We start from the raw sequence: 23845 nt of genomic DNA, 5'->3' as shown, positions 1-23845 counted from the left end.
TTATTATAATATTATATTATAATATGGTAACAGTATATAATACTTGTTGTTATAATATTATATTATAATATGGTAACAGTATATAATACTTGTTGTTATAATATTATATTATAATATGGTAGGAGTATATAATACTTGTTATTATAATATTATATTATAATATGGTAACAGTATATAATACTTGTTGTTATAATATTATATTATAATATGGTAACAGTATATAATACTTGTTGTTATAATATTATATTGTAATATGGTAAGATTATATAATACTTGTTGTTATAATATTATATTATAATATGGTAGGAGTATATAATACTTGTTATTATAATATTATATTATAATATGGTAACAGTATATAATACTTGTTGTTATAATATTATATTATAATATGGTAGGAGTATATAATACTTGTTATTATAATATTATATTATAATATGGTAACAGTATATAATACTTGTTGTTATAATATTATATTATAATATGGTAACAGTATATAATACTTGTTGTTATAAGATTATATTATACTATGGTAAAAGTATATGATACTTGTTATTATAATATTATATTATAATATAGTAACAGTATATAATACTTGTTGTTATAATATTATATTATAATATGGTAACAGTATATAATACTTGTTGTTATAATATTATATTACAATATGGTAAGATTATATAATACTTGTTGTTATAATATTATATTATAATATGGTAGGAGTATATAATACTTGTTATTATAATATTATATTATAATATGGTAACAGTATATAATACTTGTTGTTATAATATTATATTATAATATGGTAGGAGTATATAATACTTGTTATTATAATATTATATTATAATATGGTAACAGTATATAATACTTGTTGTTATAATATTATATTATAATATGGTAACAGTATATAATACTTGTTGTTATAAGATTATATTATACTATGGTAAAAGTATATGATACTTGTTATTATAATATTATATTATAATATGGTAACAGTATATAATACTTGTTGTTATAATATTATATTATAATATGGTAACAGTATATAATACTTGTTGTTATAATATTATATTATAATATGGTAAGATTATATAATACTTGTTGTTATAATATTATATTATAATATGGTAACAGTATATAATACTTGTTGTTATAATATTATATTATACTATGGTAAAAGTATATGATACTTGTTGTTATAATATTATATTATAATATGGTAAGAGTATATAATACTTGTTATTATAATATTATATTATAATATGGTAACAGTATATAATACTTGTTGTTATAAGATTATATTATACTATGGTAAAAGTATATGATACTTGTTGTTATAATATTATATTATAATATGGTAAGAGTATATAATACTTGTTATAATATTATATTATAATATGGTAAGAGTATATAATACTTATTATAATATTATATTATAATATGGTAACAGTATATAATACTTGTTGTTATAATATTATATTATAATATGGTAAGAGTATATAATACTTGTTATAATATTATATTATAATATGGTAAGAGTATATAATACTTGTTATAATATTATATTATAATATAGTAACAGTATATAATACTTGTTGTTAAATTATTATATTATAATATGGTAAGAGTATATAATACTTGTTGTTATAATATTATATTATAATATCAGGCATAAGTGCATAACACTAGTACATAACAATAGTAAAAACGTTAAACAGAAACACACAATAACAACCTATGCAGTTAAATATCTATCCAAGAATGCAATTAACTGCAAAAGCTCTGCACAACTCAATCATTTCATCTAGATATAGCAGTTTTATCCAGCTCAGCAAACACATGCTGTAAATACGTACTGTAAACACATGCTGTAAACACCTACTGTAAACACCTACTGTAAACACCTACTGTAAACACCTACTGTAAACACCTACTGTAAACACCTACGGCAATTTGCTGTCTAAAATTGATCATGTGAGGAAAGAGAGTATTTGTTTCTCCCCTACCCAAGACTGGTCTTTTCCGTGATAGCAAATTTTAAACCCGTGGCCCCCTAACTGTCTTAAAAACATTCCTTCAAACGCCTTGATTTCTATATCACAAGCTTTTATGATGGCTAAATAGTGATGGTCATTCCCACCTTTGTCTGCCAATTGACTACAACATGATCGACACGCTTACAACTTAATTCAATATGAATCACAGCTGTGATTGTATTCATATTTTATGAATATTTTTGTCCTCAGACCTACTGACACAGCTAACTTGACAGGCACCACACTGCAAACTAAAATCATACTGATTGTAAGGTCATGTTTTCATGAAAAAATATGTAATTTGTTGTGAGTTCATGCATTGTATTAGTTTTGTACTTTGAACACAGAGATGGTAATGTACAGTTCATTTTGTGTATCAGTAAAACTTATGGGCTACCTGTTTGAATGTGAAAAAAATCATATTTTATTTTTCAATAAAGAAATTCTGAGTAAATGTTGTATTTTATTTTATTTTTAAATAAAGAAGAGTTTAGTAAAATCGTATATAAAACTGGTGGGGTTCAGTACATACCACAAGGTTAAAACCAGGGATATACAGGAGAGAGAAACTCCACTTGAGATGCAAGCATAGACTCCTACCTTGCTTGTTCCATCAATATCATGAACATCATCAGTTGATGAGGACAATCTCCTATCCTTGTTGTCATACAGTGCTGCAAAAGTTCCGTTGACTACAGAGGGGCGGACGGGCACGTTGCTGAGCAGGAGGCTCATGTCCCACTGCCTATTGTAGTGAGCCCAAGTGTATCTTCTTCTCAGCAACATTTTTCTCCTTGGGCCGGCTGCAATGTAGTGAGAATACATGTCTAGAGACTCGCAGTGTTTTCTTGCTATTCATTATTCTTTTTTACATCATATTTTTGCCACTTTTAAGTTAGCTCATGACATTTTTAGAGTTTTGAAGGCTCTAGTAGCTAAATAGCAATTCTAGGCTGGATGAGTCGCTTTTATTAAAATATATTAGCACTTCTGCCGTTTGGTATTTTTTAAGTGTGCAAAATGTTCAAATAAGCTAGAAATGATCTCTAGAAGCAAATTGGTGGTATTGAGCACGTTTTTTGCGAAGTAGCAAATATTAATTTTAGATTTGTTGTAAAAAGAAAACATACAGCTAGATATTTGTTTTCATTTTTAAAAAGAAAATGATTAATTATTATTTTATTTGTAAATCTTTCAAATAATGTAAATAATAATGCAAATCTTTCAAATCTTTAGTGATTTTTACTAATATTTCGAGATTGTGACACTTCCTCCAGATTTGACATAATTGTTGATAATGAAGCCAATGATATACAGCCCCAGTGGGAGCTGTATATCATTGATGAAACCAAGCCCTAAAATTTCCCTTCCTGCAACCAGTTTTTGTTTTGCTTTTTCATTGAGCAATTCGTCAGCTGGTTATTTTCTTTGAAGTTGCTAATATTTTCATAAGAATTCAGTAATTGAGCCCTGAAAGTAGAAAAGATCTGCTACTCACTTTTAGCTAAGCCATGCTCATTTGCAGATGGCAGCTCAATGCTCATTCCTCCGTCAGCGATCAACTTGCTCGCCTCATCCTGAATTATTTTCCAATCTTTGATCAGGTCTTCTTCAGTAGTTCTTGTAGATGTGATAGTGAACCTAAACAGTACCACCTTTATGAAATGTAATGAGGGTGTGCCAAACAGTACCACCCTTATGAAATGTACTGAGGGTGTGCCTAAACAGTACCAATGAAATGCAACGAGGGTGTGTCTAAACAATGCGACCCTTATGAAATGTAATGAAAGTGTTCCTAAAGAATACCCTCCCTATGAAATGTAATGAAAGTGTACCTAAAGAATACCCTCCCCATGAAATGTAATGAAAGTGTACCTAAAGAATACCCTCCCCATGAAATGTAATAAGAGTGTGCCTAAAGAACACCCTCCTTATGAATTGTAATGAAGGCGTACCTAAAGAATAGCCTCTTTATGAAATGTAATGGCATAACCAAATAACACTGTCATTATAAGATCTAGTAGTGTTAATGAATGATGGTCTCCTTATAAGATTTTATGGCCTAAGAAACTGCAGCTGCATGAGATGTAGTCTCATGTAGCTGATCAACACGATGGTAGCTTTATGGTTCATATAGTAAACCAAAACAACAGTGTTTTTTATGAAATTCAAAGATAGTATCCCTGCAATAGTATCCCTGTGCGACTATAACTAAAGAAGTTCTCACAAACTGCCAGGGCACACCAACATAACAGTATCTTTATGGTATGTGACGATGTGTGATGGAAACTGGCAACCAGGCCCAGGGATGAGAGCAACCGACACAGCCAGCCGGACGAGCCAAGGACAGAAGGCCCTCAACCGGAAGCTCTACCAGCCGGCTGCCAGCCGGTAAAAGACCCGCCAGCTGACCACTAAGCCGGCACGCTACATAGACCAGGGTTGGCATTTTTTCCGGGGAAAAACTGTTTTTCCCAGGGCAATGAGAAAAACTGGTAAAAACCGGGAAAAACGGGTAAAAACCGGGAACTGGTAAAAACCGAGAACAACTGGGAAATATTACAACGCCAGAATTTTTTATCCAAATATTTTGCTAAACAATGAAAGTTAATAAAAATGGAAAATTGGACTAAACAATTAGTTGTGACTCTATATTTATATCAATCAATAGCAATGGAAATAAAATAGTGTTTAAAAGTGGGAAAAATTAGAAAAAAATCAACACCCAAGACACGGGCCAATGTTAAATAACGATGAGCCTTTTACAGTCCAAAAATAGAACTGTTTTAACGTGTATTGTTTGGCACTTTTTCCTTAGTGCAGACTAAGCTGCGCAACAGGTTTGGAGTGGAGAAAGCGTCCAAACTAGTAGCTTGATACCAAAACCTAAAAACAATTACTTTAGGGTATGTTTCAGCCGAATACAAGGATTAACTTCTCTTAGACAATCAATTCTCAATACTCTAATCCGTTTAATCAGTTCACCGATTTTGACTACTTGGCATTATCTTCATGTGCTTTCGTTTTTAAATTATTTTCTAATTGTTGTATTATGCTTATTGTCATGTTTCACACATATCGATATTGCTTTTCATTCAATATTATTATTTAATATATGTAAATAAACGAATATTATCTTGTGATCTGGTCTTTTCATTCAATATTTAGTAAATAAACCAATTATAAAGGCTATGCGCTTGTTTAGACTGTGTACTGTTAAAAAGCCATAAAGAAGCACTATGACAGCTAATGGTATAAGTTTATTATTATTCTTTGCTTAAGCATTAGTCAACTTGTCAAAAAATAAGTTTTTTAGTTTTGCTCACTTTTGGACAATAAGGAGTTTTTCCCGGGGAGGTAAAAACCGGTATAAACCGGCGGTAATAACTGCCATGGGAAATACTATGCCAACCCTGACATAGACCAATCTGCCACCGGGTCGGCAAAAGCAGGCCATTCAGAAAAAGCGCAGAACCTGCAACTGAAAAATGTTATATAAGAAGCCAAATGTGCCAAGGGAGAACAGCGCATGGGAAAACCTCACCATTGCAGTTATTTTATACACATACTGACTGTATTTATATTTATATATTTATACATTTATATATTTACATATTCATATATTTGTTGCAAATATATAAAGCGCTTATCCTCTAAAGTGGTTTGGTTTCTTCTAGAGTACTAAAAAGTCACAACCGGATCCTTTACGAATGTACTTGAACTGTGAGACGCTTGTCATAATTTATATACAACAAACAGTTTGAACATCATACGGTTTGAATTATGTTGTATTTCTGCCCATTTTAGGTGAAAATTTTCATATATGACATTTGCATAATGTTCTAATTTCCTGAGTTAAAAATAATAATAATTGAAATTCCCCTGTCATACAGCCCACGACCAAAGTGATATTGGAAAAAAGAGAGGGTACTGCTGGTTGAGAAATGCAATATTAGCAGTCAAATGGCACTGCAGTGCAATAGGAGAACTGCAATGGCAGCTGCAATGGTAGCTGTAATTTACTGGGTGCTATTATGTACAACAAACAGCAATAATGATAGGAAAAGATTATATGTTTATATCTCTCCCCTGTAATAAGAGAAATGCAATATTAGAAGTAAAATGGCAAGCTGCTGTGTAATGTACACAGTTTAAACGTTAGCCGTGTTGAATGTAGAATGGTTTTGACAGCAATCTGTAACCAAAGTGAAGAAATGGGTCATGATCACAGAAACCAAGGTTAAGACGGGTGTGTGAGATTTGGAGTTATCTACACTAGCAAAAGGAAAAAATTTTCAGCTAATTTGCAAAAAAAAATATTGATTCCAGTTTAATTACAGCAGATTTTATGGTCAATAAACTGAATGCACGTTTACCATTAGTGCAAAAACATAGTTTTGCGAAAACTGGTGTTAAAGTTTGAGAAACGAAAACCAATGCACAATTTTGTTTAAATTTTAAAACGTCATAGCAACCAATATCAAGAAGTTGTGATATTTATCTAGATTTTTATATTTACATGCAAAAAATTATGCTGCATATAAAATATAAAAATAATTTTCGTTGATTGTCATAGAAATAGCTGTAGAAATTGCTGATATTAAAAACGGCTTGGCAGTACCGCGATATTGGGCACAGCCGTAATATCATCAACAAAATCTTTAGAAAGATAATAACAGTAACATATTGCCTACCATCGGTCACTATATACTTCGATCTTGTAAATTCGAATGAATATTCTTATAATTAAATCTTATAATAATCTTATAAAATCGAATAATTATTCTTACAATTAAATATTTTGCAAGATATTAAAAACGGCTTGGCAGTACCGTGATATTGAGCACAGCCGTAGTATCATCAACAAAATCTGATGACAGTGACGATTACTTTTCAGTATTTCTAAGTAATTACAGAAACCTTCGGCAATTGGACAATGTCACAGACTGGTGAAATGGGCACGTTTTTCTCGTGAAATGCGCACGACTTAATAGTTCTACTTTCTGTCGCACAGTTTTATTGGCGTTTCTTTGGCCAGTCTTAATTTTGATTAAAACAAGGCTTGTCAGGTTTTAATGGCGATTTAGGCCAAAGTAATCTGTCTAGTTATGTATTATCCGAACAGATGGGTAAGTTTTAGGATACTGTCTACACTTTTCAAAGACTTGGTAACATATTTAAATAGGTTTATATGTGTTTTGGATCGTTATTATACTTAAGCGATTCCATAGAACAATGGTTAAATTTGTTGATGAGATTTCAGCACAAGGGTTTGCGACGGTCGTTGATGAATAATTTTTGTGAGTTGTGTGCACATATGCATTTATCATAAAGCTCCCCAATACTCGCTTCGCTCGTCTTTGGTCGTGGGATAAACTCATCAGTTATAAGCAACTCTAGTTTATGAAATGATTTAAAACATTGCGGCAGTGACATCACATGGTCTGCGACGTACTTATGCGCTAACCTTATGACATAGGTCCCCTTGAGCGAGGCTGGCACCATGTGCACTTTACCTCCCTTGTTCAAGTTCTTGAGAAGTCTCTCAGTCAGTGCATTCGCTCCCTTTAGCCTTAGGACAATCAGTCCAAGATGTCGTTTGGCTGGTATCTCAAACCTATCATCTTTCCTCACAAGATTCTCAAAGAACTTGCCTAATGCAACGCTCTAAAATTATTTTTAAAACTAATAAAATAACTGTACACACTCAAAAAAATTATTTTTTATCTTCAAATTTTATTTTATACCGCTTCCTGATTCGTTTCCATCGCCAAACTTTCTGTGACTGACTCAGGCAATCTTGCACCCTCTTCTTTTGAATAAAAAAAAGAATTGCTCGAAACATCATGGAAAACAGACATATTCGGAATATTTAAAAACAATATGTTATTGGAAGGACATCAGCAGCGAATGAAAATAACAATTTACTCTATGATCTTTGACTTTCCTCCTGTCTCTTCTTTACTATTAGTTATGAAAAACGTGGTTTCTTGTGCATAAGTGAAATAAGCAGACCATTTTCAGGATTGAGAGAGTTACAGTATTTATTTTTGATGTAAAGATAAGATAAAAATCTGAATTCACATAGCCAAGTTGATGCAAGTGGAAAATTTTTTTTTAAAGCCCTTTTCAAAAAGGTTTGATTAACATTCTTCACGATTGATTCTTGCAGCCCTATTAACAAGAGGTCACACCTTTTAGAGGTGTGAGCCCCCATAATCGGGAAGCTCTAAAAGGTACTATACCTTTATAAAAAGGCACCGCTAAATCAAAGGCGGACACTATGTTGCCTAGCTTAAAAATCTGATAGAAGGACGTTGCAGGTTTATTGGTTTAAGAACAAAAATAAACTAAATGAAGCCTTACAAAACTGCATTTAAATAAACAGGTGGCCATTACTACCTTCCGGATGTGAGCTTGGAGTCCCTTGCGTCCATACGCTCGCAAAACAAACCAGAGTTTCAGGGCCCGGAATCGTCTGCTCAGTGGAATCTGCCAGTGCTGTAGATATTACAAATGTCTATGAATATTGTTACCACACAGAGAGGATATTTCAATGTAAATATAATGTATGCTTTGTTTTATGAGAGATTTATTGTCAACTCTTATTCCTACTGTAACTTGTAATTGCTTCCACCATAATGTGCAACAGCTCAAAGGAAGACAACTGCTGCTAGCAAATATTTGATACCATTTTGAATTTTTTTTAAGCATAGACATCTCTAACAGTTGAAATTCATTAATATATAGCTCACCATGTAGTCAATTGCATCTCCGCTGTTCTCATGCTGCAGGTAGAGAGGATCAACATTGAAAGTGCAATGAAGAGCACCACTGTCCTTGACCCTGTGGAATGCAACGTGATATGTTTTTGTTTACAGTTCTTAGCAGTTACTAGCTACGAACAAAAGCCATCACCTGAAGTTTATTCTAAGGCTCAAATTAGCTGATTGTATTTTCAAATTTTAAGCAATTTCACTGTTTTGTCTTCATATACCATGAAATTAAGCGTACAAGTCAACGCGGTGTATAAGTCGAGATCCAAAGTTTGGTTTAAAAATCCTGGTTCTGACATGTACCTGTCATATAAGTCGATCTCCTCTTTTCTGGCTCAAATTGCTTAAACAGAATAGTTCAGCCGACATCAGAGGCGGGCGATGCGTGGCTGAGGAAATGGCATTAAAAATACCATCAGCAAAAATGACCATGGCTTTAGGTGTCGTCGCCAATAAAACAATTACCAAAAGAACGAGTGAAGACAGTCCTAGTGGAGACCAAAGGGCACAAAAACACTACTTCACCTTCATATTGGCCTACTGTGCCAATAGAACAAAACTGCTACACCTGATAATACTATTCAACAGAAAAGTTATGTCGCGAGACAGATTTTTTGTCAGAATTAGTAATTCATATTCAAGGAAAGATGGATGAACAATAGTGGATGTGTCAAATGGATTACCGAAGTGTGAGCTTGTAGGCAGATACTACAAAAAAGCATTACACCTGAGAAAATATACGCAGTTCCAGAAGAGAATTCTAGCGATGACAATTTGCATAGTTAATGGGACTTTGTGCTTGATCTCATATCAAGTAGGATTACTAGTATTTTACTATCTTATAAATAAATCCCTATATATCATATCATAAAATTTTGATTTGCGATGGCTTTTGAAGATAAATTTTACTAGAGTTCGTGTCATAAAAAATGTGACCGCCGTATGAGTCAGTGATGGATTTATAAGCTTGAAATTTGGAGTCAAATTTTTGACTTATTTGCCAGAATTTGCGGTACATACTTACAAAGTGTTTAGGTTATTTTTAAAAAAAAAGATTTCGGTTTGCCATGTTATAAGGTCACTTAGGAGGTTGATGTCTAATCAATACTGCATTAACCTGATTGCTGGCGCATAGGTCATCCTTTGTATACACAAGCTCTTTTACGCAACCTGACTAGACAAGACAAGCAGGTGATTGGCAAGTGTATACAGTGGTGTCAACCAGGTGCCGAGCCAGTTAAGGCTACTTGGCCTTACTATTTTTCCCATGATGCAAAGAATGGTGTTAATATCTACATTGCTTGCGCAGAAGTAATTCTGGTTTTAGAGCGATCAGCAATTCACAAAATTAAATAATATCGTTAAGGAAGAGCTGTGTGCCTACTTATCTCAAGTAACATAAGCTTGTTTAACTTGACAGTTGATAATGCTGTAGAATTTACAAAATAAAATGATTAGATTTTACTGTGTTTTAAAGCTCTTACCAGAATTTTGCTCTTTCACATTAAAATGCACGTTAATAACAGAGCAATATGTGACTATAAATGAGTTCACCAAATAGTGAACATCCATGATTACAGACATATATATATATAACATAAACATTATAGATATACGCATTTATATTTCCTTAAAGATAGATTAATAGTAAAAAGTTATGACATCAGAAACAGGAGATTAAGAAATAAAATTCCTCTGAAAGCACTTGCTATTCCAACAATATAAAACTTGTATTATATCATAAATAATACACCGTGTATTATATAATATTGATATCCCTTTGGCTTTTCACAAAGGAAAAAACTAGACTCAATTTTTGGATTTAATGGCTGTACTAAAACTTAGTATTATTGGTTTGTATCGACAAGTTTTCTCCTTCTCATAACTTTCACTCGGTGTATGGTCCAAGATTGCAGTAATTTTACAATAAGCCAAAGGGAGCGCACGCCTTCAAAATAAGTTTGCAATGATTCATTCCATTTTTTCTAGACATCAAAGTCTATTCTGCAGAAAAAAAATACTAAAAATATTTTCCACATATACATTAACGTTAAACGAAAACATATTTTTATTATAATAAGAACGATGTCTGGGCCATTGGTCTATTCGCCTCCAGCGTTCAAGGTTATAATAAAAGAGAGTTTTCAATGATAGTCCAACTCGTAAAATTCAGCTTGATAGACCGACACTATAACACCTGCACCAATCTATCGCTTTCGAGTATTTCTGAATAACTGTGCACCTACTTATTCTCTGTGTTTATCGACACTCCTGACGATCTCTCACGGCAAACTATACTGCTAGCGTACTTGTATATATAATAGAGATAATCCTATACGCTATTTTTTCATATTTTAAAGATATTTTTAAGGCTAACTACAAGACTCTCATCGTTCAGAACAAATTTGAGAACTTGCACCAACTGGACCCTTCCGGCTATATGGGATCTCTTACGTAGTCCGAAGCACAAATTTTACATAAATTTTTTATATTATATAGAATTTACGTTATAGGAGGTATACATTGTAGGAGTGTCTACTGAACAGTGCATGTCTAGAGAGTATTTCCTCTAACATAATCTTCGATTATATTAACCTCATGTGTAGAGGTTTAACTGTACTATCTAGTGTTGACTGTACTATCTAGGGTTGACTGTACTATTTAGTTTTGACTGTACTATCTAGTGTTGACTGTACTATCTAGTGTTGACTGTAATATCTAGTGTTGACTGTACTATCTAGTGTTGACTGTAATATCTAGTGTTGACTGTACTGTCTAGTGTTGACTGTACTATTTAGGGTTGACTGTACTATTTAGTGTTGACTGTACTATCTAGTGTTGACTGTACTATCTAGGGTTGACTGTACTATTTAGTGTTGACTGTACTATCTAGTGTTGACTGTACTATCTAGTGTTGCCTGTACTATCTATTGTTGATTGTACTATCTAGTGTTGACTGAACTATCTAGTGTTGACTGTAATATCTAGGGTTGACTGTGCTATCTAGTGTTGACTGTAACATCTAGGGTTGACTGTACTATCTAGTGTTGACTGTACTATCTAGTGTTGACTGTACTAACTAGTGTTGACTGTACTATCTAGTGTCAATCCATAGAGTTACTCAATTACCACATGGCAGTGCAGTCAAAGTTGATGAGAAGCCACTTGCTGGGGTTGAAGACAAAGCTATGAGCATATTCGATACCAGCAAGCAGATGTCTGAATTCTGGACAGACAAATGCTGAGCCTGCGTACGCAGCGTCCACGTGCAGCCACATTCCTTCTTCCTCACCTGCAATCATGCAATAGATGGTCACATAGTCACTCAGTGAGATAATTCTCATGATGTTTTTGCCAGGGTTCCATGGAAATAGCAGTGTGTCTTTGATCTTTGAGTTGAGTTGAACTTTATAATCTTGTTTTAACCCATCAGTTTGAGTACCATTTCACGTAACGTAAGATTTTCTTGCATTGAAAGCTCGTTTTACGCTATTCACGGAAATAAAACAATCTTTGCTTTTAATAACAGCATAGCATGTCTTTAGGGGACCTCTTTATCTGACCTCTTTATCATGAGGTTAAAGACATTATTTGAAATTTATAACTAATGTCTCCAACTGTGAAAATGAGAACATACAGTCAAACATGGATAACTCGTCCACGGATAGCTCGAACACATGGTTAATTCGAACATTTCCTTTGGTCCGTTCCCACGTAATGATAAATTGCTATAGATAACTCGAACTCAACACTGTTAATTCGAACTGTTTTTTTGCCCAACAGCTACCGAAACGGTTGTTTTCGCTTTAGAAAATCACTTTATTCAAAGCCATAGAGGTAAACTTCATCTATTCGTAATTCATAAGCGTCGTTATTACCACCATCGGCAAATTTTTTGTCAACGACTTTTCTAAAAGTTTGGTGAAATTTGATTTATACTGCGATACGATGAATAGCACGGGCTAGCCGGGTCACGCGCGCAAGAATTTTCGCCACGCACATACAAAACAAAAATCGCATGTTGTTTTGTATGTGCGTGGCGAAAATCCTTGAGTGCGTGACTCGGCTAGCCCGTGATGAATAGTTTTCCGACGTTGATTCCGTGTTGAATCAACGTCGGAATGTTGAATGTTTAAAACGTCTTAAAAATGTTGTAATTAAACGTATACGTTGTCTGAGCTACAAAAAACTATTCATCGTTTGACCTAAACACAGAATACGTGTGTACATTCAATAAGTATCTATTAAAAAAGCGTGAGTGATATAGAATGTACCGTAAAACCTCGTAAAACTTCTAATTGAACTGCCTCGGAGTGTTGCTCTTAACGAATCCCAGGTAAAGTAAGGTAATCTGCATAAACTTCAAGAAAAAACGGCAAAATTGATCGTGGGTAAAACCCCAAAAGAAAAAAATGTCTTTTCTTTTGAGCATTTCAACAACGATCAAGTTTTGCCAATGTCAATCTGAAAAAACGTCTTGGCAATAACATCACCTCAAACAACAAACCAATCTCAAGTGATAGAAAAATCTCTATACTTTTTCATGAAAACGTTTTAAACTGTACATTAGAAGCATTTAATTTGAAACAAGTCATTTGTGCTTTTGATTTATATTATAGTTTGTATATGTACATGTATCTACTAATAAATAAGTAAATATATGGACTTGTGACAGTGCTCTGATAACTTGAATGCTCTGATAATTCAAACACTTTTGCTCGGTCCCTTGAAGTTCGAGTTATCCATGTTTGACTGTATATGTTTTTGTCAATCTGAAGCACTGTAGGTAACTCCTTTAAAAAGCAAAGACTTTCGCAGCTTTGGTACAACTATATCTCACTTACTCCATGATCTTAGCCCTACAAGATAGTAAACTTCACTAAACTACTACATATCCCTGCTTCTAAGCTAGACTAACATACCGTATAAGCCCATCCTAAATCATAACACGGTGCATTCACCTATTGCAGCAAAATATTGCAGAAGGGAAATAACTAAAATGATAACCATAGTTGTCATGTTTCACTTTAAGTAATATTGGAATATATTTCAACTGCACTAGTGGTACTATTAATGCAAATACACTGCAAGTATTTACACAATGTTGTATGGTGCTAGCATAAACAAGCGATCACTTTTACGGCTAACCAATCTCAGAATGTTATTATACTATTATAACGTACTATTATCAACCAAGCGCCGCTTCACATGCGTGGGTGTACTCTTGTATAAAAAATGGAAAAATGCTCCGGTTTCGTTACCTTTTTGTTAAAAACAAAAAGATAAAATTCACATGTGGCTTTTCTTCAACTGCAAGCCTTCGGCCCGGCATTAAACAAACTGTAAATAACAGACTACCAGCTGCATGCTTAGCATGGTTCGAGCTGTAGTTGTTGGAATTAAGTTAGCATAATGTCATTTCATTTGAGTGTGATCAGAGTTATGCGTGTATAAATGGACCTCTAGTTGGTAACTTTTGTAATTTAAAATTAGCTTATATGCGAGGATATACAGTAAGTACTTCAACACCTGTTAGAGTCCAGCCAGAAGAATGTAAGAAATGAGTCTTTTATTTTTATAATAATTTTATAATAATAAATTATTATTTTTGTCCCACTGTGAACTAATTTGAGTTATCTGTCTTGTTATAATACTACAAGCTAAACACTGTGTTTCATAGAAGCAAATAATCAGTGAATCAGCGTCATTCGCACTTGCAAATGATGCGCAAGAAAACGCAGCGCAAAATATTCCATTTTAAACATTTTTCACACTCCTGTCATTGCTATTTCGAAAGCGTGCTGCTAAGAGAGACAGGAATGCGTTGCTATGACCTTTGGCATAGGATTTCTTTATTTTCCTGAAATATGCGCATGTCTATTGAAACACTTATCACATGGTACCCGTAACTCAATGTGTGCACAACTCCAAAGTCGCACCATCCATGTCATGGAAACAGTGATAAATAATGAGTGGGTATTCAGACGGTTTTCATCAAATAGTAACCATACATGCAATAACAGTTCCAAGCATGTGCTCCATAAAATACTGGTTGCATCTCATTGACTCGAGAAAAAGGGATGAAAAATCTCTTTATCTTGGTAGCAAACGACAGTATATAGTTTGGCACTAGTCCATAATTACAGTTCGCAATAAGGGCAGGCAGCCACATAAAACTTTTTCTGTTATTTTATACTATAGTATAAACATTATAAATAAAGCTTTAGCAATGAATATATAATATGCATGCAATTAAAACACAGGGGTCTGCTATGCACATGTGAATGCTTTATATCAATTTAGACTATATATATATGGATATAGACTTACAAATATTAACAACCCGAAGCCATTATTAACTAAGCTATTGTGAAGCATGGTCATTGACAACAGAAGTTATTGTAAAACAAGGCTGTTGTTAGCTGACCCTATTGAGAATAAAAGCTACAGTCAGCTAAAGCAACAGCAAACCAGAGATACTAGAAAGAAAAGCTACAGTGAGATAGTGTGTACAACCACCTGTGTGTACAGCTGTTAGTGTACAACATTAGTGTACAGCTGTTAGTGTGTAACGTCAGTGTGTACAACAGACACGCAACTAGTCACAGTATCATTTTATGACAGTGTATCTATCTTCAAATGCTTACAGATTGGTCCAAGTTGCTCAAGCGAGTCAAAGGAACAGCAGCCTGTGGTCCCGAGGGTTGCGCAGAGCTACAGAACAAAACCATAGAATATGTAGGCCTATTATTTACTAATATCGTTGGTGGAAGAAAACTTTTCTGAGTCAAGACCTCTGTTTGAACATTGAATTTTTCTGACCATACTATAGTTGCACGGCACACTCTCTATTCTGGTTCATATTTATCTCTAAACACAGCTGTGCCTTCTTCAACAACTACCTCTCAACACTTGTGCATGTTTACTTCCAGGTTTACTTAGACCAGTAGCATCTTCGTTTCCAGGCAACCCACCGACAACATGTTGTTGAGTCGATATAATGCCTTTGACACATCCCCATTTGGGCAGTATGTGTAGCCAGACCTTACCATGTACGATTAAAGAGGCAGAGATGCTTTCAAATTATGTGATAAAGCAACAATATTTAAAGCAACTTTTTATTAAAAAGCTCTTGCCCAAGAAGTGTTAAGTTGTGGGTGCAACATTGACCTTTGAAGGTCACAAATTGAATAGAAGAAAGTCTGTTAAATTCCAAAAGCTTGGAGAGGAACTCACATAGAAAGGGACAAGGCCTTGTTTTCTATCATTGAGAATACACTCTTTCAAGCTGTCTGGTTTTAGCCTGTGTTCATCATCCGTAGGTAGGAGCCTGAGCTTGACCAGCCCTATTAGACTCGCTTTCTCAACCGAGGAGTGAGCCTGAAAAAATTATCCAATCACATTTAAACAATATCAATCATTTAAGAAAATTTTAGCGAAACAGAAGACATACTCAACTCAAGTGAAATACACAAGTTGAATTTTTGATTTTTATTCTATTATTTTAGTAATTTTCATAAAATATAACAAACAAATAAACAAAACAAAGATATAAATAAGCAATTTTTATTTGAAATTATTCTGAAGCTTGACAAGGTGGCTGATTAGCTCAGTTATTTGATTGTTAGTCTAATAGAGGGAGTGCCATGGGTTCCCGGCCTATATTGGTCACCATTTTAGTCCTCTCGTTACAAAATTATATTAAGCGTCATTCTAATTCACAAAATGTCTTTTATGGCTCTAATGCCTCTTACAAGTGGAGATCCAAAAATATTTTTGTGCCTTAAATCCGGGGGAATATTATGAAAAACTGCCTACAAATTGTGCAGACAGGTTGTGTAATTAGAAGCTAGTTTCTATAGGAGACAAACAAACAGACAAATGAAGACAAATTATATATACATGTACTTTATTTATAATAGTTGAAATTACATATACTGTAGTTCAAAATCGCTGCAAAATTAACAGAAGTCGACTGCTGTTGGAGTACTCAAGAGCGCAGAGCTACAAGTGTGAACGAGTCAACATATTGCTTGTCTTGTTTACTGCATTGCCATGATAACAGACTTCTTTCAAATAGATTGTATTTATGGCAGCTCGAGTCTGCCAGCAACCCAGGCAAGTGAGAATGGTGCGAGTAGATTCACTGATAGGGGTAATTAAGTAGATGTACATGTAGATTGTTGTTTAATGACAGTTATTTATTATCTGAATTACTGTGAAGTCTTTGGTTTGCCATTCCAGCTCGCTGATATAACTGTTGTAACTTGAAAAGTGCAAATACAGAGTAATTATTGTTGACACACTGTAAGGTCTTAAAAAGATTGACTAAGAAGGTCCAGCTATTGAGTAATGCCAATTGAGACACTACCCACAGCCATCAGCCAATGAAATCGCCCAGCAACACCAACCAACCCAACGCATTAAGGACCACCAAAGCAGTAATCCACAGGTGTGATCCAGTCACCTTGACTATGGACAGACTGTGTAAACAAGCAGTGCTACTTCACCTTTTGATGAAGACCAACACCCAGTTCAGTGCAACGGTGTGTGCAGTGTGCACTAGAAAAAATTCTCTACCGCATTAATCTCGGTTGCTCCTTTGATGAATGAAGCTAGAGAGCACAGGCCTCATGGAACACAGGCTTTAGTTGGCATTTAATGCATCACAAAAGGCTGGCTCACACTATATCGCCGTTTTTCAGCGTTTCCCTTTCGTCGTTCATTGCCAATTATGTGAACCGTGAATTGATGGCATTGACAAAGCATCGCGGACACGTCGGGAAAGTTTGCAGCTGTCACACTTTTCCAATATTTCGCCGAGCATCGACGACCGCCTTTCAAGTGGGAACCATTTCGGCGATGGTAATTCGCGGTCAAGGACAGAGTGATTTATTAATATCCGTTCATGATAGTCGCTGTGGGACTAGTTTTTGATTCTATCACGCGAAAACAAAGAGGTTTATTCATGAAAATTAAAAAAGATAAATGAAAACACTACTAGGTATGTGATGTGAACATGGTTATCATCGACGATCACCAAAGTACTGGGGAATCAATGCCGAAATACGGCGATATAGTGTGAACCAGCCTTTAGTAGAAATGCAATCTAACACTGGGCAGTCTATAAATCTTAAAGGTTGACTTGCAACAAAATTTACATTACAGTTATTTGGTATCAAAAGATTCACCATGTCTTACTCTGCTGTGTTATAGGTGCTAAATAGGAAATGTGATTACAAGCTCTTAAAAGTTCAAAAACGAAAAGCCGCTGTAGATTGGAATCTCTTTATTTCTCTGACATAGTCATGAAATTTATTTTTTGTCTTGTCACGTGATGTTCTCACATGAATTGAAAGGCCAATAAAAAGCTCAATATAAAACTTATCGTAGCACTAGTTTATGACAAACACTTCGGGTTTTACCGAAAACCCCGTATCAAATATAGATGCTCGCTACTTTACAGTTTTGTTTCGGTTTGGTCTAATCGGCAAGTCGTAATTTGATCATGTGACCCAATACTTCGCAAATAATTTCTGCAGCACTTTTTGATTATCACAAGTGACCAACAGGCTCGACATGATTATCAGACAATGATATGTACTCCAAGCTAAGGCTAAACAATTAAACGAATTTTTATGGTAAGTTATAAGATATCACTGCTAAAAGTGACAGCATTACAATGACGATAAAATGGACGCGTAAGAACAATAGACATGGTTTTATTGAATGCATGAAGCATATTTGTGAAAATATTTCGACGAATAAGGTTGCATGAAAGTGTAAACAGAAACCATCTACTACAACTATGTCACATTTGAGCCGTTTTGGAAAGAGAATCCAAACTACGGCGGTCTCGTCTGGCTGCGATTAACTGTTCGTTTTTGAGCTTTTAAGAGCTTGTAATCACATTTCCACATATTTTGCACATACAACATAACGGAATAAGAACATGGTGAATCTTTTCATATTAAATAACTGTAGAGTAATTTTTGTTGCAAGTCAACCTTTAAAACATTATTAATATCATTTTGTAGGAAAAAAAATACCCAGATGGCAATATTATTATAGTGGCGCTTGTCTCTATCAGCTAAAGGTGAATAACCATTGACCTGCAAGCACCTGCTAGTAATTGGCAAATCATCCTATACTAAGGTATAAATAGTCTTTGAGGAAAGGAATGATAAATTCAATTAAAGTAGTCCAATTTTGAATTAACCAATACTCCAAATTTTGATTTGATAAAACTGCTTGTCTGTTGCAGCAGTGCTTTAGCCTTCAGCAGTTACCTTTTGACTGCCAAATCTTACAACAACTGCAGGTATCTTATACAAACCCTACATAGGAAGTAGATTCGCTCTTAGATCTTTTGAGCTATTAAAACTGTCATATGTTTAAATAAAAAGGGCTGAAATTCGTTAAATTTATTCAGCTCAAAAATCTTGGTGGCTTTTTGATAAGTATGAATAAATATAACTTTGAAACAAATGCGTTAAACAAATTTCTGTAGAAAGTAAATGTAAAAATATAATTATATGTAAAAAGCCAAAATAATGAAAGAATAATAAATATAAGTTGAGAAGAAGAGGTGGTGATCCACCTCTCTGATTGGTTGGATTATTAGAACTCAACCAATCAGAATCAAAGAGAGTAATTTTTTTCCCACACATTCAATGAATTGATACTTTAGACATAATTGAAGAGACATAATGATTGCGGTACACTGTGTCTGATAGAGTGTATGTTTGTTATGTACACTGTGTCTGATAGAGTATATGTTTGTTATGTACACTGAGTCTTATAGAGTGTATGTTTGTTATGTACACCGTGTCTGATAGAGTATATGTTTGTTATGAATAGAAACAAATAGTTTTAGTGTCAAAATCTGGTTGTTGAAGAGAAGGTTGAAAAGAGAGATCGTTGAAGCTTTCTAGTTTTGTCTATTTTTGGTCCTTCATTACTAAAAATTTCAATCAGTCTGTCATTAGAAACTGATGATCCGTCAGCCGCCATTTTTCACTTTGTGATCAACTAGAAGTGCCATTGATATTTTAGCGCTATCTCAAGAACTAATCGTCCAATCAACTTGAAACTTTAGAAATATACTAAAAACTTTTTACACAAAAAGTGACTAAAACTCTGTAAATCTACGCAAACTGGAAAAGTACAAAAAAGCAAAACTAGTCAGCCGAGTTTCCTTGGGTGTAGCATCAGGTGAAAAACAATACCCTGTATTATCTCAGGTCTAGGCTTCAAAGTAATAACAATATGCGTGTATATACAATATATCAACCCCATTGAGGAACATTATATACTTCTAGCCTAATGTTAAAGAGAAGGTATGACAAGGCATAAGCTGGCCAACAAAACATGCATTTATGATAAAGGAAAGGACGCACTTGCTCTGAGCAGTAGCAGACGAGTTTGGATGCTAGTAAAGCATCACTGCTGTGATCCATTCCATTCTCCTTCCTCAGCCTTTTTATAGCTTCAGTGCGAGCTGCGAGAAGGGCAACAAATGTAGCCTCGCTACAAGTCGTCTGCAAGAAATAAATACTTTTATGCAGTTTAATACTTTTATGTCAACAGCATACACATACATGGGTTGTTCATGTCAACAGCATAGCATACACATAGGCCTACAGGGTTGTTTATGCCAACAGCTTACACATACATGGGTGTTTATGCCAACAGCATATATATGCATGGTTTGTTTACACCAACAGCATATACATACATGGGTTGTTTATGTCAACAGCATACACATACATGGGTTGTTCATGTCAACAGCACACACATAGGCCTACAGGGTTGTTTATGCCAACAGCATACACATACATGGGTGTTTATGCCAACAGCATATATATGCATGGTTTGTTTACACCAACAGCATATACATACATGGGTTGTTTATGTCAACAGCATACACATAGGCCTACAGGGTTGTTCATGTCAACAGCATACACATACATGGGTTGTTTATATATTTATTTATATTATTTATTTACTATATTTATACAAAATGTACTAAAAATAGGTAAGCCTAAATTAAATTCATTGTCTTTAAATAAAAATAAAAGTTTGAACTCAAGATACTAACTTGCAGTTTGTTAATAGTTAGTTAGTTAAAGGTTAACTTGCAACAAAATTCATATTACAGTTATTTGGTATCTAAAGGTTCACTATGTGTTACTCTCCTGTCTTGTAGATTCAAAATATGTGGAGATGTGATTACAAGCTCTTAAAAGCTCTAAAACGAACGGTTAATAGCAGCCATCAAAAAATCGCCCTAGTTTGGAATCCCTTTATTTCGACGACGTACTCAACTCGGGCGTGGTTATTGTTTTGACACGTGATGTTATCCCGTAAAATGAAAGGCCGATAAAAGGCTCAATATAAAACGTTCCGTAGCACTAGTTTATGACAGACACTTCAATTACAATGACATTAGTACAATGACGATGAAATAGACGCGTAAGGACAATATACTTGGTTTTATTTAATGCGTGAAGTATATATGTGAAAATATTTCGACGAATGAGGTTGCATGAAAGTGTAAACAGAAGCCCTCTTGTTCAACTACGTCCCATTTGAGTTGTTTTGGACAGGGATTCCAATCTACAGCGTTTTCGTGATGGCTGCGATTAACTGTTCGTTTTTGAGCTTTTAAGAGCTTGTAATCACATCTCCACATATTTTGCACCTACAACACAGCAGAGTAAGACATGGTGAACCTTTTGATACCAAATAACTGTAATGTAAATTTTGTTGCAAGTCAATCTTTAATGGAATATCGGTTTAAACTTTGAGCTGCATCATGAACAAAATATTTTGGTAAACTTACATCAATATGAGACTTAATAGAGCAATAATACTTGCGTTGAACCATCTAGAAAGCTACAGATATACCAAGTATAGTGACAAGTAACACCAAGTACTCATCACATGTAAAATAGAGTGGCAAGTGTCAGTAAATGTCTACTTGGGCATTATACAGTAGAAAGCTCAAAGGCATCACTATATTCAAAAGCCAAGTGGCAGGTGTTAGCGAGCTCCTGATTGGCACCAATCATTGCATTATGATTTCTCACCTGAATTACGCCACCTCCACCAGAGAGTGTTTTTTGCTCTTTGTGTAGGAATTGCTTGGGCAAACCAATGAGCTGCCCTAGCCAATCCATACATATAATCTCAAGCTCTGTGCATGCAGGACTTGACGCCTAGACAACATGAGATGACACGGATTAAGCCCACCTTATTTGTGAATGTAGAACCTTCTGGTGAGAGTGATGGATACCTAACTTGTCAATAGGTTAAATAACACCCAAGATGCATGTCCTATCATTTTAGGGATGCATTATTCAGGTTGGTGTATGGCATCAATGTACTGCTGATGTTTACACATACCGTAAAACCTCTAATTGAACACCACGGCACGCTATTTTTCAACCTTTCTTCTGCAGTGGCGGTCAATTGGAGGTGGCGTTGAAATAGAGCCAGGCAGGGTATTTTTCAAATGGCTTGTCCACACTTTGGAGGATAAATTTAGCCCTTTTTCGGGTGAAGCGAATGTCGCCTATATTTTGCCCTCTTTTTCCGGTGGAGCGATGTTAAATCATTTTGGCTGCAGTAAATCTGCTAACTTACCTCTAACTTGTCAAAGATCTCTAAATAATTGGCGTTGGGGAGCCGAGAGACATTTCTACCAGTTGTTATCTATTGTTTGCAATTAATCTGCGATGATATTATAGCCTTTTCCTTGCTTTGCAATTTGCTAAAGCTAACAATTTTTTATTTGATTTTAAACATTAAGGCATATTTTTATTTTACATCTATGTTGAACAATATTGAATAAAATATCATTGCACTCATTGATATGTTTATTACAGTTGGCAGCAAAAACTAGCTTTCTATGTGCACCGGAAGAGGAATTATGAGGATCGATCCTTTGTAAGTCGTGTTAAGATAACCGCACGGATGCTATTAAATAATATGCTATAAATCTGCAAATCTATAAGTATATAATGATAATCGATCAAATGCTTAAAATATATATATTCATGAGATGAGCAAGTGACATAAATAAGTCATACTTATATTATATGCAGAAACAAAAATTGATGTTTTTAAAACAAAAATATTTGCATCGTTTGTTTGGATAGCCGTGTTCTGATTGTTGCTTTTGATGGGAAGAACATATTCTGGTTGTTCAGAACCTTCCACAATATCTTCTAACCCCAACTCTTCTGCACTGCTGAGCTAGTCGATATTAATGCCCAAACAATTTTTTGGCAGAGCAAAGCTCTCACGAGTTGCATTTAGCACAACTGTAATGCATAAAAGGTTTGCTAGCTAAACGTAATCTTTGTACCATCGTATATGTAAACCATTTTTGTATACAGTACATGCACTTTGAGTTATCAAGACTGCATTAAGCAAGAAACTACTATTAGCCTGAGGCAGTTATTTATTATTTCGATGGTGTTGCTTTTAATGTTTTAACGAAGATAAAACGAGAAGCTTTAGAATTGGACACCGAGAAAATTAATTGTTATTGACGTAAACGATGAATTATTAATACGATTCTGTGGAAACTTTTCTATTGAACAATTGATATTATGGGCTTGTAAAGATGAAAAAATGTCAACGTGGTGGTCAAATGAAGGTGGCGTTGAATTAGAGATTGCGTTCAAATAGAGGTGGCTTTCAGTGAGGGGTTTTATGGTACCTGCTAATAATTACATGTATTTAGTTCATGCATTCAACATATACTTATGATGTCATCAGTACTACATTCAGCACAGTCATGCTCATGATGTATTCAGTTTTACATACAGCACAAGCTTGTGATATCATCTTTACTACGTTCAACACATGCTTAAGATGTCATCAATACTACATTCAGCACAAGCTAATAATGTATTCAGTGCTATATTCAGCACATGCGTATGATATCATCCGAACTGCATTTAGCATATGATCACGATGTCATCAGCACTACATTTAGCGTGTTTATGTTTGTGCAGAGCA

At 34.4% G+C, this 23845-nt stretch overlaps 1 protein-coding gene across 1 annotated transcript in view; it reads right to left on the bottom strand.

Annotated features, from left to right (window-relative positions):
* LOC137400125 (aromatic-L-amino-acid decarboxylase-like) overlaps window positions 1-23845 on the bottom strand; it is a 32356-nt gene that overhangs the window by 2791 nt on the left and 5720 nt on the right. The window contains exons 4-13 of the mRNA XM_068086437.1: window positions 21907-22035; window positions 20215-20355; window positions 16052-16195; window positions 15463-15529; window positions 11945-12107; window positions 8795-8885; window positions 8442-8540; window positions 7507-7706; window positions 3538-3680; window positions 2640-2842 (exon numbers count right to left, since the gene is read on the bottom strand). Coding sequence (XP_067942538.1) covers window positions 2640-2842; window positions 3538-3680; window positions 7507-7706; window positions 8442-8540; window positions 8795-8885; window positions 11945-12107; window positions 15463-15529; window positions 16052-16195; window positions 20215-20355; window positions 21907-22035 — 1380 coding nt within the window. The remainder of the gene's footprint in view (window positions 1-2639; window positions 2843-3537; window positions 3681-7506; window positions 7707-8441; window positions 8541-8794; window positions 8886-11944; window positions 12108-15462; window positions 15530-16051; window positions 16196-20214; window positions 20356-21906; window positions 22036-23845) is intronic.

Source organism: Watersipora subatra, chromosome 7 (genome assembly GCF_963576615.1).
Source record: "Watersipora subatra chromosome 7, tzWatSuba1.1, whole genome shotgun sequence".
Classification (NCBI taxonomy): Eukaryota; Metazoa; Bryozoa; class Gymnolaemata; order Cheilostomatida; family Watersiporidae; genus Watersipora; species Watersipora subatra.
This window is presented reverse-complemented; position numbering and strand designations above follow the sequence as displayed.